Below are 17,752 nucleotides of genomic sequence, written 5' to 3' on the forward strand. Positions count from 1 at the left end.
TTGCATAGTGGCATTACCGCTAGCATGGACAAGTAGCGCCATCCAGCGGCAGCCAAAATAATTGTTCCTGTGTTTTCTAATGCAGTGAAAGCATGCAGAGAGTCATAATAAAAGTGGCTATGCAAACAGTACTGCACAAGGGTCGCACAATTATCTGGCTGAGTATTGCTCCAGGTATTGCACCGAAACCAAAACAAGCTTGTTGCGTTTGAGACCACCACGTGCTTTATCGGCTGGGCTCCCATCGTATTGTTTGTAGCTTTCTTTTTGTTCTTCCGCGCTCAAACATAGCGCTACAAAAACTTCTAGTGAAGTTTTTATAAATTGGGAAGGTGTATTGTTAAAATATGTCACGCAATTTTAAGCGGAAATTTACCGTTAAGTTTTTGTTGTCAGTGCCTTACTTAGCACTAAAAAAGCTTCGCACTGGTGGTGTTACATTCCAGCATTCAAAGCAATGCATTTTCTGCACCCTGTCAATTGACATTACCGTGACAAGCATTTGGCTAGTGGGTAACGATCGGTCAGGTGCCTGGACGTACTGGTATTTGGGGCAACGATGCTGTGCCCAAAGTACTTGTCATCCACAAAGCATTAAGTGATGCCTCATGGCAGCCCCACAGTTTGCTGGCAACGCTGCCGTATGGCCATCCAGGGGCCTTGCGTGTGGTGGCGACAGACCAACTGAGAAATGCTTGGTGACTATGCCATTGGATTTTCCAAGAGCGAGCCAGGTGCTGCTGTGGGGTAGGGTTCGCGCTTACTACCAATGTTCTATAAGCAGTAGCAATGGCAGTGGTGTCGAGCGGGCAAAATGCCAGGGGACAGAGGCCAGTACAAATGAAGAGACCTCTGCTGGGATTGAGCTGCCCTGATGGTTGTGTGTGGGAAGAGGCCCACCACATCCAGCTTTATCTGGGAGTGTCAAGCTTGTGCCTATATCGCACCACATTAACTGAAACCTTGCAGTGTCATACAATGCCCGAATACAGCTGGCAGGATTTTGGCGATGACAAACTGGCGGTTCTGGCCTCACCCCTACCATTCACCAAGGAGTTGAATTTACTTCGTCAGCCAGCCCATTCCTTTTTCCTCTTAGTCCACTTCTTCCTAACTAGCCGAAAAGGCTGTCCTTGTCAAATAGACAGGTTAGGAACAGCAGAAATAGAAATTTTTTTCTCTCTACAGACCTAAATTGGCAGCGCAATGTGTCCGAGATTAGGTGGCACTGCCTTCGGTAATGGCTCTTGTCAGAGCAGTGGCGGTTGCAAAAGTGTATGGCGAGGTGTTTCAGTGGTGACTCCCATCAAAGTAGCAACGACTGGAAAAAAAGTAAGCAATCTGGTGATGGATACCATAATTTCCTCGATAATGAGTATAAACATGGAGTACATCTATAAATATGAATTTGAAATTGTGTCTCAGTCTCAATGTGCGAGCGGTGCATTGATATTTCCACTGCTTGTTTGTCCTGAAACTCTGCTTAATTCACATTTTTTTGCAGATTTTAGGACCTAATTATTGGAGGTGTTCGAGCATTCAGAACTTTGAATATTTTTTGCTACTCAATTCTATTGGCAGCGCAGTTTTACTATTCTCAGTAATCGAAGTTTTCAAATATTGAAAAATAATGCATGTTGGCTCTACTGCACTCATTGCGAACTTTCAAGCTTCACCACTCTAAATGCCCCTTTGGGTGGTCTTGTTCGCACGGTGCCAAAGCTGCGCAAGGAATCCTAATGCGTGCAAGCCTTGGGCAAAATAAGGGAATGCTATCTCTGGTGTATGTTAGCTGGAGTGGAATGTTGCTTGTGTAAAATTAACAAGCCAGAAATAAGTTTCCCGTCAATGTGATGGCGTGAGTGAGGCATTAAAAGTGATTACACATTGGCAATGCTTGCAGTCGAGTACTGGTTATGCCAGCCACAAGCAGGCCTAGCAAAGGTGCCATTTTCAGTGACTGGAGGGACTGCAGCCAGTTAAATACACTCCCTCTAATCATGGCTTGTAAATGAACCCGTATTTCTTTAAGGCAGCTTATGCCAAAAATTTTATTCCACTGCTTTTATTCCAAAATTTTTGTGCCACTGTCTTACTCATCTGTTTTAATTTTGTGTACAATTTTTTTTATCATGCACTAGTTCATGAACACTCAGATGGTTTAAGCCTTGTGAAATTATCTTTTTCTTTTTGTAGCTATGCTTTACAAGCTCCATACACTCTGAAGCAAGGCTATTCGTATTCAAAAACATTCTATTCAATTTGCAGTCAGTTTTTTACTATTTGCTTTCGATTCGCAGTACCAAGTTTTGATATTCACACACGTCTACTCATATGCGTCTAAATGAAAAAGAAGAAGATAAGTATGGACATTTTAGCGCGGTGGTTAGATATATGTATAACCTGATGCTGTAGGTCTTGTTTCGCGTTGTACGTTTTTGATTTGTGGGAAACAATGTGAAACAGCAAGGATTAAAGAAGTCGAAGCGAAACAAGCAGGACGAGCACTGGCAGCACTGTTTGTTTCGTTTTGCCTTCTCTCGTCCCCCTTGTATTGCGCTGTTCCCGCCACGCGAGTACACTACCCCAGTTAGCCTCCCTGCACCATGTTCTTGATCTTCTTAGCGCACTGCCTCACCTGGGACCATACACCACCGACACACGCAATAGATACACTGAAGTCGCCTTGGCTAGATTACGTATAGGGCACACACATGCAACGCACTCGCACCTTCTCACTGGATCTCCAAGACCTCTGTGCAGCATTTGCGGAGAGGCCCTATCCATGGTCCACATCCTCATACAATGTAAGGCACTCGACATTACACGACGCAAACACTTCCCACAACTACACACACAACATATTCCACCACACCCGTCATACTTCTTAGGAGACGATGCCATGTTTTCTGTTCAGCGCACCTTTGAGTTCCTATCAGAAGTTCACTTTTTACAACTCACCTCATACCACCCATAGTTTTACCCCTGGTCCTATACGCCAGCCACCTTATTTATTTTTTAACCACTCTTGTTCTTCACCCTGGCCCTTTACACCAGCCGTACTCATAGTTTTTAACTGATTTTATTTCATGTTCTCTCCTCACCAAATAACTTTGTGTTTGGCGCTCTTTGCCCATGTCGGTCTTGCGCCAATAAAATCAAACCATCATCATCATTCTTTGCGCACTGCTGGGAATTTTAGAAGCCATAGTTCATATTTACCTCTCAAAAGTTTTTGTTGTCAATTAGTTGCATATACCTGCAGCAATATACCTCAATGTCACTGCTTCAAGCTTTCTACTCTGAATTGTTCACAAAAATTGTAGTGAGGCTGAAGATGGCTGCTGTCCACGTAGCTGTGAACTTGGACTGGATTAATGTGTCAATACGGGCTAGTTGGTATACCAATGTAAGAAATAGGTTTAAGCACCAAGCATGACTTCAGGAAAATGAGATAGATAGGACAGAAATGTCCTACCTATCCTATCTGTCCTATCTTCTGCCCTATTTGTCTCATTTTCCTGAAGTCGGGCTTGGCGCTTAAACCTAATTCTTACGGTGGTCAATTTGGACACCTACTTGGGAAATGTGAATGCATGATAAGCTGTACCATTGGGTCTGGCTGATTAAACAGGGAGATATGGGCAGTTTAAACAGCCCATATTTCCCTGCGCTGCTTCATGAGTTGGTACTGTGCCGGTCTAAAGCCAAACAGCCTACTATTCCCTGGTTTACCTCGAGGCACTATAGCACGTCTTCATTTTATGAAGATTACTGCATTGGCAAATGTCAGGCCCAGCATTATTATGCCTTTCCAAATTCCTCACGCTACTTCATATTCATGATACCCCCAGAGAGCACTATAAGTTGTTTCTCGTGAGTTCTTGAATTGTTTTTTTGTTCATTTTTTCAACCCACAAAAATTAGTATTATTTGTCTGGGTATTTTGCCACATCATGTTGACACTGGGTCAGTGCAACTGTTAGAAACCATTATTCCCGACTTAAAATTAATCAGACGGGAGGGGCTACCTCTCCACAAACATCTGTGAGCAGTTGCATATCTCTCTGGCTATCAGCTAAAAGAATAAAATCGTGTGCGTGTAGCATTCTTAGAATACGCTGTTCTACAACTTTGTCTTGCCGAATGTCTGGATGTGCCTTGTGCCTGGAAGGTTTGCATGATATGCAAACTTTCAAGCTTCACGGCATGCCCCTGTAGGTTGGCGTTTTTGCACGCTGCTGAAGCTGTGCAAGAAACCTAGTATGTATGTATCGGCCTTGTGCGGAACAAGAGTATGCTAACTGGTGTATGTTACCCGAAGTGGGACGCTGCTTGTGTAAAAAAGAAGTTTTCTGTCCATATTGTGGCCTGAGTAAGGAATCAGTTGCTATTGCTTGTTGGCAAAGCCTGCAGCAAGATCAGACCAACCACTAGCATGCCTAGCCTCTTTTCAACAACTGGTGGGAACCGTCAGATATACTTCCTGTATTCACTGCACCTTGAGGAACCCGCATTTCTTAATGGCGATGTATGCTACATTTTTGTTGCGCTGCTTTCTTAAGCTTTTGTTTCTTTTTTTTATCAAGCACTAGTACATGAACACCAAGATGTGTGAAGTCTGTACTTGTCTAAGTTTTTTTTTTTACATAGCTGTGTTTTCAAAGCTCTGTACACACTAAAGAAACGATATTTGTAGAAAACATTCCATTCTATTTGCAGTCAGTTTTTACCATTCGCGTTCGCTTTGCAGTCCAAAATGCGATATTCGCAGTCCACCAAAAATATCTTTCAGTGTCATCCGTCATAATTTGAGGATGTTGCTTTAGGAAGTTTTATAACATGCTACTGGATGTACTTGGAAGGGATCAATGCGTGATGGTACGTTTAAACTGCACTGCAAAAACATCTACTTGGCATTGCCCTTTAACCCCTTTAATGTTAAAAACCTTTTTGCTTTTTTGGTGTGCATGAGCTGGACCTTGTTTATACATAAGATAAGGTTTGGGATTGTTATAACTATTGCTGGAGAAGTTCCAATGTAACTCATTGAATTGGCAGTCACATTTTCTAAAAAGCAAAGCACGAGCAATCTGGTTTTGGGCAGATGTGGATCCGACTGCATGAGCAATCGACACTCTCTAACTGAGCCGTGTGTCGTCGCTTCTTGTCGTGTCTTTTTGCGCTGTTTTGAATTTCATTTAGTATGCACCAACTAGCCCAAACCACCGTTCTAACGCAACACTCTCTGCTTGCACTGTGGGTCTTGCGACTAAGTAGCTCTTCAGGTGGTGGCAGTACCCCTGGGTTTCCCTCTTGTGACTGGAGGGGCAAGTGCACAACTGTGTGGCAAACATTAGCGCATTCCTTTTACAGGCGCTGAACAGAGGACACCATGGTTTCTGAGTAGTTCCAAGAGCCACATCTCATCTGTGTCAACATGTTGCAAAGTTGGACTGGTGTCACAGCACATCAATGGCGCTAAACAGTAAGTTGTGCAGCATTTTCTAGTGACAAGAAACAACGAATAGCCATACCCGAAAAAGAAAAAGAGCATGTTCACTGTGCCTGAAATTGGCGTATTTTGCAAACGTCTACGCCAGTGGTTCTCAGCCATGACTGCCCCGGGGACCCCTTTTGGGCTTGCGATAGTGATGGGGGACCCCACGATGGAGCGTATGTTGATCTGTGCCATAATGTCAAACAATTTGTATTTGAATCTGTAAGTCTTCTAGACACCTATATGCTGCCTTTTGTGGGTTTCTTTTCTTTGTCTTTCATAGCTGGCGTGTTGGACAAAATGCAGATGTCAAAATATGTGCCACGCGGAGAAGCTAAATGTACATTTAATCCGGCGGATCCACCTTTTTGCTTTGCAAGCAAATTCTGGCAAAATCGAGAGAAAAATGGCGGGTGAAACGTTTGGCGGGAAGCTTCGCGGACCCCTGAAATGCTATCGCGGACCGCGGAGCCCCATTTGAGAACCACTGGTCCACGCCATATAGCCAAGTTATAGTGGGGCTTTCCATTTCGTTACTGCGCTTGATCACTTTATCTAATATTCTCGCCTCCTAAAACTGTGCTTACACATCAGCCGCTCAGGTGAAGGCTGTTGTACATCTCGCAGCGAATAATAATGAATGAAGACCTTAATAATGCAAGGGCAAAAAGCTGCACCAGACATTCACCTTATTCTTGGGGTGCTTCACTAAGCGTTAGACAACCTTAGCATTCATATCTTTTGCAATAGTGGTAACATTCCATCTTTGACCATTCACAAATGACTGGATGTTCCTGGCACAAAATGAATGAGAGCTAACAACATCTTTGGCTAAATTGGCTGGACTATGAGTGCTAGTGATAGGGGCACAATGGAAAGCCCTGTAGTGGTACCTTCTGAAAGCATGTATGGATCGTTCTGATCACATTCCCATTGCCACTGCCACAGTGTCTCAGGCTCACAGCTTCGGTTTCATGTTTTATGTTTTGAGAATGAATTGATGATTTTTTCTACGATGACGGTGTTCACAAAGGATGGGCACTTTACGAGTGTGCAAGTCTCTCTAATGTCATTGCAGTGTGGGACAGTCTGGTCTGCATATGCGCCAGGTTTGCATCATAGACAAGCACTGCTGTGCGAATTGAAGCAGATTTTAATTCTTTGCTTGGGAGATTTTCTAACAATTCTTTAATGCAGCATGTTTACTTGGATGGTCACAATGTAGCAAGACACTCTGATGTAAACTGGTTTCATGTGATTTTGTAATTCAGTGCAGCACACATGCCTGATGGCGCAGGCGCGTAGCCAGAAATTTTTTTCGGGGGGGAGGGGGCCCGCAGTCGACCAAAAGACGGAATGGGGAAATATGTAGGCAAGGCTTCTTGCGCGTTGTTTTTCAAACGAAGCTGGAAATAACTGACGTTAACATGCGATTTGTATATGCTAAACCCTAACTGCAAGCCCACCTTAAGGAGCTTAGATGATGATGAAGATAATGATGACCTAAATTACCGTTCGGTCTATGGGTAGGGCACGGGTGATTCGTTCGTCCGTAGAGCAGGCGGTTATGTGGGCACGCGCTCGTGAGCGTGATCATGAGTGTGCTTGTGAGTGCCGCTTGGTTCCCCCGTAGTTCGTCAGGCGGAAGTGGAGGCCAACACTGGGTGTTTACTTTCAAGATTCGCGTGTTTTAGATTTTCCTTTAGGAAAGGGACCAAGTTTTCTTATCAGCTATGAAGTACAGTCGAGCATGATTTGAAAGTTACCACGCCAGCATCAAGCGGCCGCGTGTGCCACCGTCCTACGGTTTCGTTTCGGAACCATGAAAATCGAGATTTCGCACTCTTTTGTTGGCTGTTCCATTATACAACAATGGCCCGCACGACTGACTTGCCACCCTTTGGGTTTCAAGCTTTACATTCGTTGTTATCAAGCACACACTTGGTTGCCTTTTATCTATGCCGACGATAACGAAACTGGCATGGAAGATTTGCTAAAGCTGGTGTTCTATCTGCTTCATTTGAAAGAGGAGCTTTCCCGCGATAACCTTTGAATCGCAGTGGACAATGGTTGCAGCACATTCGTATATTATGGCAGTGAAGCTATCAAACGTGCGTCTTCGTCCTTATCGCCTTTTTCTTATTTTTTGTGCTAGTAACATGAATAGTAAACTTACGCTTAGCGGAACACTTTATTGCACTGCTGCTGAATGTTGAGCTTGTTGCACGTCTCTTGAATTTTATTCTATTTCTATCCGTTAAGTGGAACAGACATGGCTTCAGTAAAATTCCGATTAAGCAAATATAGAATGCTGATTGTAACCAAGAGGGAGGTGAAGGAAACAATGGAGTAGTGCCAAAAAGACAAAGCTCCGCCATAAAAAGAATTGTACAGTTTTGTTGATGTGGAGGAAATACAAGATTGGCAGAGCAATGCTTTTCATACAGGTGAAATTATGGAACTTTAATAGTCAATGAAATGCGATGTCGGGAGAGAAATAAACATATCAAGGATTGACAGTTGACTGAACAAAATACAGTGACATGCTCTGTCATATGATTATGCTTTGCACCAGTGTAAAGACAAGGAATGACACGCTAAACTCCAGACCACATGTATGCCTATATGAGGCTTTTCCTGCTGTTCCGCCATTTCCCGGCTGTGCTGTTCGCCAGCGAAACAGCGGGACTGCCTCAATAGGCTCACGGCAGGTTCCCGGTGCTGCTCGGTGTATCTGGCGCGAAATGCAGCCGAGCTGTACATGTTGACATGTACAGCATCTGGAGCAGGCACAGGGATCAGACGTTGACGTAGCCCTTGTTCACAGCTTTATATGAGCAAGAATGTCCTTAAAACTGCAGGTTCCGTGCCTGCAGGCGACTTCAGGCGGTTATTCGGGCTACTTAAACCGCACCCCAGCCTAGCACGAAACATTTTGGGGGGGGGGCACGGGCCCGGTGTGCCCCCCCCCCCCCCCCCCCCCTGGCTACGCCCCTGTCATGGCGCATCGCTTATGTATGCCAAACCAATGCCATGCTTGAAATCAGTGCGAAATTGAAATCCCTTGCATTAAATTGTCCCGACAGTGTGCTAACTGCCTTTCATGGTTTCACTGCGACGTGAAGTTTTTGAAAGGGTTTCATAAGCAGTCACCTATTGTACGTGCAAAAATGATGTAACATGGCAAAAAAACAGCGCAAAGAAAGATGTTACATGTTTCAAGGATTTTATGCCAAGGAAACTTGTCCATGAGCAACCGGCACCAAAAGGTGTCCTTCCGTGGCTCAGAGTTTTTTCAAAACATCACCAGATGGCAGGCATAGGCCGCAGTAACCACATTATTTCAGCCAGGGTCGTAGCCAAAAATTTTTTACACAGGTTATTCTAAGAGAGGAGTTTTGCTGAAAGGTACACTAAGACTTGCTTGCATGCCGCCTGGAAAAAATTTCAGGGGGGGGTTGAAACCCCCAAACCCCCACTCTGGCTAAGTCCCTGATTTCAGCAGTACTTTTTTTCCTTTGTGTACTGCCTACATGGCGTCCTCCAAAGGATAAGGTGTTAGTTTGAATTTGAAGATGAAAAATAAAAACATGAAAACGTGCAACAGCTTGTATTCATTTCAAACACGGCTATTGCGTGGTTTCGTTACTCTTTTGGACACTGTGATAGTTGATGTTCCGGCTGTGCCAAGTGAATTTTAAGCGAAATTTGCGTCAAGTTGTTTCTGGCAATGTGTTCTTGGCATCAGTCAAGGTGAAAGTCCATTAGCATTTCTGTGGCTGGTTGCCGTACCAGGTTTTGTAATGCACAGACACTCAAAAGCAACCAAGAGAAAACCAGGATACCGCATGAGCGCATATTGCTACTGCATTTTGCCTCGCAAACAGTGTGGAAATGCTTCAAGAAATGCAGCAGTCAGGTCGTTCAAGACATGTGTCCGCACTTTGTTGGTTCAGACCGTGTCAGACCTGCTGCACTGAAACTTTCTACCTTCTGAATATCCTATTTCTATATAGTCTGCCTAAAAAGACGGCAAGATACGAAACATAACAGCTGAAATACGTGCATGCACGGTGTAAACTACCAGGAAAATCAGTGATTTCGAAACTGGAATTGAGAAGAATGCAGCTATTATGGCCAGGCTGAAGGGATGTTGCAACTGGCAAGCAAGCAGCCAGCTGGTCAGAGCGAACCTGCGTGCAACCGCTTTGCGTGCACAGCAGCCCTAAGAGCATGACCCGCGGAGCTAAACCGGTTCTCCTGGCTGCCCTGCGAACCAAGCACCTGGCCGGCTGCAATGTCGCTTCCGCTTCATGGCTGTTTGCGCGATTTGCTGGCAGGTGCAGCGTCGTCTGCTACAGAGCTATTTTAAACATTTCTAACTGATTAACAAGGCCTTTCACAGGGTTACCAGTCCTGTCCCAGTTAATTTGATGGTACATGCTGTACATTCGAAACAACTTTGGCCGAGGTGAAATTTCAGTGCTAGTGGCCTTTGTATTCCTGCTAGCATCATAGATTGCAGTCTTTGTTGGATGTGCTGTGCAAAGGTGGGTGAAAATCTAGAAAAATTGGGGAGTGGGGAGAAACATTTTTTTGCTCGACACCCTGGTCTGAGAATGGGCAAATGGCGTACGTACTGTATACAGTCAGCATCCGTTGTCCCGGTCCCACAGGTGGGAAAAGAAAGTTATTTGTAGCATCATCCAGTGGCCAGGCATCTCATGTTTGTTGGAGAGTGATATCTTACACATCAAATATCTACATACAAATGCACCACTGATACTTGGCTGTCAAATGACGTCAGCGCTGATTGTGGCAGCAACGCCTGTACATTAATTCAGATTTTTGGCACCACCAGTGCCATCCAGACACTGACTATAAATGAAGCAAAAGTCGAGCTGCACATTTCTCAGTTTTATTTTGACAGTGGTACCATTGCAACTGGTCCATGGGCTGACCCTTAAAAGTTACCTGAAGCTTATCTGTTCTAAGAGAGTATTGCGCTGCCTGCTACCCTTTTATTGAAAGTTGATTTAAAAATACTTTTTTAGTATATTTCTGGCCCCATGCGGAAAGCATTATGGGGGGAAAAAGTTGCCTTCGATCTCACAGGTTGGCCACTTGTGCATTGCTTTACCTAGTGGGCGGGGTAGAGAATGTGCCAAGCTTGTCTAGAGGGCTGGGCTTTGTTTCGAAAAGTATCATTTTCAAGATGACACCTGGGGCGGTATTCTCGTAACTGTCCCTTATGAAAACGTCCCTTTTGCGTCCCTTTCATCGTGACGTACTTCCGGTTAAGCAGTGGGCCTTTGATTCAAATGCCAAAACTGTTTTTGCAAATGCATCTTAAAGAACTAAAACCGTATTAGAGTATCTTTTATGTGTTTATTAGAACGTATTTTGAAAAACTAAACGGGATAAAATTTTTTTTTGTTACGACGTTGAAAGTTTCCACCGCAAGAGGAGGAGATGGCAGCTCCAGTCAGCTGTTTCCTTGCGACTGTGAAGTGTAAACAATGGTGCGTCTACTCAGTTTTTCGTGGTTGGACGCCGTTTCGAGGTTGGTGACAGGTATATGCGTTTCCTAGTCAGTACAGTGAGCTGTCACCTGAGCTTGCTTATGGGGTTATATCACTGCATGAACATACCTAAAGCATACAAAACCACCCCAACTGAAATAAACAGCAGCCACAACGGACCTGCAATGGTTGAAAACCACAGCGTAGAAAAATATTCAACAGAAATAGCCGAAACCAACCTAAAAGGGGAAATCCCCCAAAAACGTGCTACAAGCAGTAGCTGAAACTGACCAAAAGGCAACGAAAATACCCGAAAACCCATTTATAATGCATAAAGATGTCATAAATAGATTATATGCGTAATAACAAATGTTACTACTAAAATATGACAAACCCTTGAAAAAGAAAAAAAAAAGTGGTAACAGGATTTGAACCTGGGTTAGGACGTTTGCTTCGCAGGAGCGGAACTACTACACTACGAGACCAAGCGGTTCTGAGCGATTAAATTGAGGGACACATGCACATGGACATAGCTTCAAACATGTCCCTAGATTGCGCCATGCGTCGCTTGGCTGTGCCGACTAGGAAACGCCTATACGCGTCGGTGACAATCCCCGTGCATCAAGATAACCGTCCAGTTACGTATTTTGGCATCGACGCACTTGTGGCATGCCGACGTGGGCTTTTCCAGAACCTGGAATGGTGCTTTACGTCGTCGTTATTTTTGTGGTGCTCTACGAGTGAAAAAATGTGTAAGAGGGGGGAGGGATTTTCGTTTCTTAACGACGTACCTTTTGCGCGAGAAGTCTACGAACGTTAAGCTGGTATGTGTATACGTAAAGTACCAATAAAAGGTTATAAATGTCATGCGGAGTTCTTGAGTAATTTTGGTCGTTTGCTCGACAGCTATCAAGCTCGCAGACGATCGTTTATTTCATTGCACCTGCTGACTGTTAGCTAGTTTGCAGATGATCCTTTATTTCACTGTGTGGTCGCGGCGTATGATGCACAGGCTCACGGAGGGCTGCGACAGCGATATCGTTTCTTCGTTACCGGGCACTGACTGAAAGCCACCGGTAGCGAAGAAACGAAGGGCGCATAACACTTGCTCGTCGACGCTGAGCCCGTGCGTCCGCCGACCAAGTTCGTCCCGGAGCTCGTCGCATAGCCACTGCACGGTCCTCTTTGAGAGGCAGAAACGCTGGCGGAATGCTTCTCAGGGCATATCGAACGCGTCTACATTGCTTCTCGACCGCTTGTTCCGCCGGCGAGCCAACAACAAGGTGATAATCCACGCATTCATGACTGCTTCCAAAAACCGCCTGTTTGAAATTAAAATCGCCTGTTCGAAGAAGCTGCGGTCAAATGCAGTAGGTCCGCCGTGCTTGCGTCACGTCACATCCGGCTGTTTGCTTTTAGCCAATCAGGGCTCGTTCAAAAGGGGCACTTTTGAAAGGGACAGAAAGGGACAAAACACGAGAATACCACCCCTGCTGTCACTATTCTTCGTTTATCGGCTTAATGGATATTTAAAAGGTGTGAAAGAAACTTATTTAGCCTCAATACTGCTGCAGGATATCACTGAGATGCTACAAAACTGAGTGAAAAGCACTGCTCAAGCACTCAAGGCAAGCCTGGTGCAGTGCATACACACTGAGTGCTGGTGGGGGAATGCTTCCCGCTTAGAAAAAAAATTGAAGTTATTTCAGGGGATACAAACAAGACCTCTTTGTTGTTTAGAGGTACAGGTCGTTATCTTTGTTCTTGAATGTCTTTACGGGTTATTACATGTGTGGCAGGTATTTTCCTTTTTTTCAGTCACGAAATGCTTGAGTCTTCGTTCTCTACTCAGTAACCATTATTATTTGAAGTTGTTTGTTGTATTTTCCATTACACAAACATCTGGCTTCGTATGGGGTTTTGGAATTGTGCTGACCCTGCGTGCTTTAAAAAATTACAGGCCGAATTCATTTCTGGTGATTGTGTTTAGAGGCGAAACATTCTTTGGCTTGATATAATTACTTTCTTTTACCTCACAGGCAACTTCAGGCAAGAATCCCTAGATACTTACAGGAAATAAATCCCATAGTGCAAGTGCAAGCAGTGCAGCTAAAGAAAGCAAGGTGCCCTATATCAGTAGATTAGAGTGTCACGAATACAAATATACCACTCGTAGCAGCAGCAGTTGCTTATGAATGCAGAAAATTCTAAAAGCGTTAAAACAGTTGTTAACGCCCCATGCACTTTCTTGCACTACAGTTTGCAGCTTGTCCAAACATTCTTCTTAAACGATCACTGAGGCAGAGACATGCAAGTGTAAAATAAATGTATGTAGGAGCTTTTGCTGGTTGTGCGTTTTCAAAGTCACGAACCACAGCTAGCAAATATGCATGAGCCCAGGGGGTAGGCAGGCTTTGTTTCAGTTTGTTTCGTTGAAATGTTTCTCCTCCTTGCATTCAGCATAGGCAAAAGATGTACGCATGCAGGTGAATGTGAGAGCCTGCCGTACCTACTGACTGCTAGCACATATGTATGAAAGAGCCAGTGGCAAAAGCCGGTATTATTAGCACAGTCAACTTGAGACAAGCGTCAGCTTCTTTTATCTACTATGTGTGTATTTTCAACGCCTGCAGCTGAGTGGCAGTACCTCCTGGGCATTCGTGGAAAAGCTTTGCGAGGGTCACCAAGCTTCACCTGCAGAGCTTGGGCTTGGTTGCCCACTTTGCCCTTACGCCGTACCAAGATGGTGTTACAAAGACCATTTCTTTTTGGCTTTGACAAAAGTGAAAGCCAATAAGAACAGGCTTTCAGGAGGGTAGTGGCAACTGAGTAAAGTCGGGCTTGGCTCATTCTGGGTGCTTTGTCACCTGCTCTAAAATGTCACGACGAAAATTGAGGGGAATAGGCAGAGAGGAATGCCAGCTTTAATTATTGATTTCTCAGCAAACAAGACGTCGTTGGTTGTCAAACAAAAGCTGGAAGAGCTAGGAAACACAGAATCTCTCAGTTAAAACAAGAAAGTTAAACCTCTAGTGGCCCTTTCAAGAAATCAGTGATTGTCAGAGGTGTAGCCAGTTCAGAACACATCTTCAAAATGTATGACACCTATTCGAGAAAGAATTGGGCGCAAACAATTTGACACAAGACCCAGAAAGACCAAACGGGACTAGCGCTCACTTAAACTGTTCAACAAAGTGTACTGTTGGGCGCTCATCCCGTCTTTGTGTGTCCTTGATTCGATTTACGCTGTAGCTGTTTTTACAATTAAACTGTTCATTTTGCAGAACGCATAGAAGTATATGTGTCGACACAAATGAACAGTTTAAGTGAGCGCTAGTCCCGTCTGGTCTTTCTGGGTCTTCTGACGAATTGTTTGCGCCCAATTCTTTCTCGAAGCATGAACCAACTTGCCCAACAGCAAGTTTTACTAAGTGCGACACCTAACGTGTACACAATAATTAGTGATTCTGGTGTCACCAAGATTTAAACTGTCCGTGAAGATGAAATACAAAGTTTGGTTCATTAGAAAAACTGCTTTGTCCCGATAACAATGATACTAATGTTATCTCAAACTTCAAGCAAATAATAGAGATATTAAAGAGAACATGTGAAGCAGTGGTGACTCCCTAGCCACTTTTTGGCAACTTTTTTTATGATGTCACAGAATCTTCTTTGCGCAATTGGCAGCCGCCGAGCTAACCCATCACTATGACACATGACTGGATGATTGTAGTTTGCGCCTCTCACTGTGTTTGATCGCATCACCTGAATGCTAACGCATCGAAAATTATGTTTTCAATGCTGGCCCATGTGATGTCACTCCTGCCCATAACACGTCACTGTTGCGTGAAGTTTGAGTTTTTTAATAGTTTTTGTGTTTTTTGGTTAAGAAGCATCTTTCGTTGCTGGAATGGAACTGAGTGACGTACTGAAGCTTAGTTCTTTCAAATTAAACAAAGTTGTACTTCCCCTATAAATGCAATATATTTTCTGGCAGTAACTTCAGGAATCTGTTGAATACATATAAGGCAAAACTGCTGTTAAGTGAGTTGCATTGACATCATTTCACGGTATGGCACAATTGTTTTACTTGGTTACCTAATTTTATAGAGTTTTTTATTACAGGCCGTGCAAAATTGTTTGGAAAGAGAAATATCTTTTTATGCAATTAGTGGTGTAGCACATCAGCCCTGTATCTGTGTGTATCATAATCTGAGAAAACAGGGAAATTAAAAGCACTTTGGGCCTCTTGTGTTGAAGTTATGAAGCATGCGGCGCCCTCTTGTGCCCTGCCCCCTCTGGGGAGAGCAGTGCAGGCACCCCACTGATGTGTGCAATGGCTAACAAGTATGCAGCCTAGTTTAATGGGTTTTTAATACAGTTTGGTGTGTTTAATCGACACCGTAATGGTTAAAACAGTGCCACTGTTGGCTGCCCAGGCCAAACAGCATCCAAAAGCAGCATGTGTATTTTGCTTTCCTGTAAATTGTCCAGTGAACCGCCACATGTGTCAACATCACGGGGGTAGGTGGTAGTGGAGTGCATTCACGTGGTGCATGTAGATTGCTTTTTCTGTCGTATGGCTCGCTTCTGAGCAGTGCAAAAAGCATCGCACTGTGCAGTCACTCCTGAAGACAGCTGGAAACAAGCGCTTGAGCGGGGACGATACAACATACGGAAGTGGATGGCATCTCTAGCACTTCTGAAGCAGCCTGGCCTACAAATCGCTGTTATCGTTCCTATACTATTGGCGTTGTCAGCTTTATTAACAAAAAGATCTAAATTCAGCTGTGATACTGTGGGCTCAACTTGGTCTTTCGTGCACTACGTTTTTGCCGAGAATGTGATCCCGTAAGGGTGAGTTGCAGCGACAGCATAGTGCATGATGTGTTGTCGGAACAGGAGAACATATCAGATTGAACTTCATCAATGGTATTTGCTTTTCGTACACCATTTTCTGCAAGTGCTACTTTGTAAAGAGCCACCTGCCATGTGAAGAGCCACTCACAGGACGCAAAACCGGCACCAACTTCTTTCGTCACATACCTCACATACCTGATCTTACACTTTATTGTCTGGTTTAGTCTACATTAGCGATAAATATACTGTATATACACAGTCGTTGCATCCTGCTGCTTACCACTGAACCATATGGAAAGCAAAGGTTGGCAGCTACTGGTTGATCATGCTGTAGTTTCAATGGCTGCTCATCGATGAAAATGTCGAAAATCGCAGTAGCGTGCAGTCTGCATGGCTACAGTGCAGCTACCTCCTTCACGGAGCTCTCCACGTACAAATTTACTGTCATGTACTGACTTTCCTTTTTTTTTTCTGGTGACAGGAGATGGTCACATGCTGTTTGTCATAAAGCGTATTAAAGGGGCCATGAAGACAAAATAAAAACTTGGTTCATTAAAGGGCAACAATGATACCAATTTTATTGCAAACTTGAAGCAAATAATCAAGATATTAAAGAAAGCATATGAAGCGGGGCGACTTCGCAGCCGCCTTCAAGAAATTTTTCTATGACATCACAGAGATTGGCGGCTACCGACCTAAAAGAAACATGACCAGGCAATTGTAGTGGGACCTCTAGTTCTATTTGATCATATCACTTGAATGCTAATGCACAGTTAACACACTGGCCCTCCTCGATTTGCTAGTCCTGGACGGTCCGCGGACAGTCCCATAGGAATACATTAGAAAACCGAGCACCGGATGGCGTCGCGATCCATTGCTCCAGTACCTACTCATAGCAGTGTTTTTAGTTCTGGCCCATATTACACCCATCCTGCCCACGTTACGTCACTGTAGCATGAAATTTGAAAGTCCTTCATTATTTCTCATGTTTTCTTTTTTTGTTAAAAAACGCCTCTTGAGGCCGGGCTGTAGCGGAGTGAGTACCAAAGGGTAGTTCATTCAAATTGAGTGAAGTTGTGTGTCTTCATGGCCTCTTTAAGAAACACTAAATTGTAGGAGCAAGTTGACCGGGGTCGTGAATACAAATATACACCACTCGTGGCAGCAGCGGTTGCTTATTAACGCACAAAATACTCAAAGCGGGAGCACAGGTATTGCTGCACCATACTTTCCCACACTATGATTTGCAGCATCATAAGTCGTGAATGGTGAAACGGGATTGGTAGAGTTTGTCTGCGTGTTTTTCTGGAACAAAGGATTGGAAAATATGCGGGAAATAAATGTATGGGGGAACTTTTTCTGAGCGCACGCTCTTTAAAGGGGCGCAACTGAGCTCTTAGACATTATTACGCAGGTTCTCTGCCTACAACCAGCGGTAACATTTGTTTCAATTTTTATTTTGGATAATATTTTCCCTTGTAGAAGTAGTCAGAAGATTTATGCGGTGAACGGGAAAGTTGTTGCCCCTTGTTGCGACAAGCAGCAGCAAAAGTCTGTGATTAACCTGCTCGGCAGTCAGTGGCCATGCTGAGGAATTGCGCGTGCATGCTCTACTCTTTCCACCGGGTGGCACCACCCCTCCTGCTTGAATCCCCTGAATCGCCTTGAATGACTTTGTAGGCGGCCACTGATCACGATGTGTGTGACGTGCTGAGTTTCATCACCGAAAAATGGAAGGGAAGCGAGAGATAGAAATGGATCAGTTTTATTTGTTTATTTTTAAGCAAACAGAGCATCGTTTGCCACCGATAAGAAGTAACAGCTTTGAAGGGTGGAATATTGCAGTTAAAACAAAAAGTAGCTCGGCATT

The 17,752-nt window shown here is 44.2% G+C and overlaps 1 protein-coding gene across 2 annotated transcripts in view; it reads left to right on the forward strand.

Annotated features, from left to right (window-relative positions):
* LOC144145842 (protein spitz-like) overlaps positions 1-17,752 on the forward strand; it is a 177,136-nt gene that overhangs the window by 4,481 nt on the left and 154,903 nt on the right. For both annotated transcript variants that reach the window (XM_077677646.1, XM_077677659.1), the window contains exon 2: positions 5,377-5,488. In XM_077677646.1, the coding sequence (XP_077533772.1) occupies positions 5,476-5,488 (13 nt within the window). In that variant the 5' untranslated portion in view covers positions 5,377-5,475. The remainder of the gene's footprint in view (positions 1-5,376; positions 5,489-17,752) is intronic.

The sequence above is a fragment of the Haemaphysalis longicornis genome, unplaced genomic scaffold (assembly GCF_048455015.1).
Source record: "Haemaphysalis longicornis isolate Haplotype H1 unplaced genomic scaffold, Haemaphysalis longicornis Haplotype H1 scaffold_1, whole genome shotgun sequence".
In the NCBI taxonomy this organism is placed as follows: Eukaryota; Metazoa; Arthropoda; class Arachnida; order Ixodida; family Ixodidae; genus Haemaphysalis; species Haemaphysalis longicornis.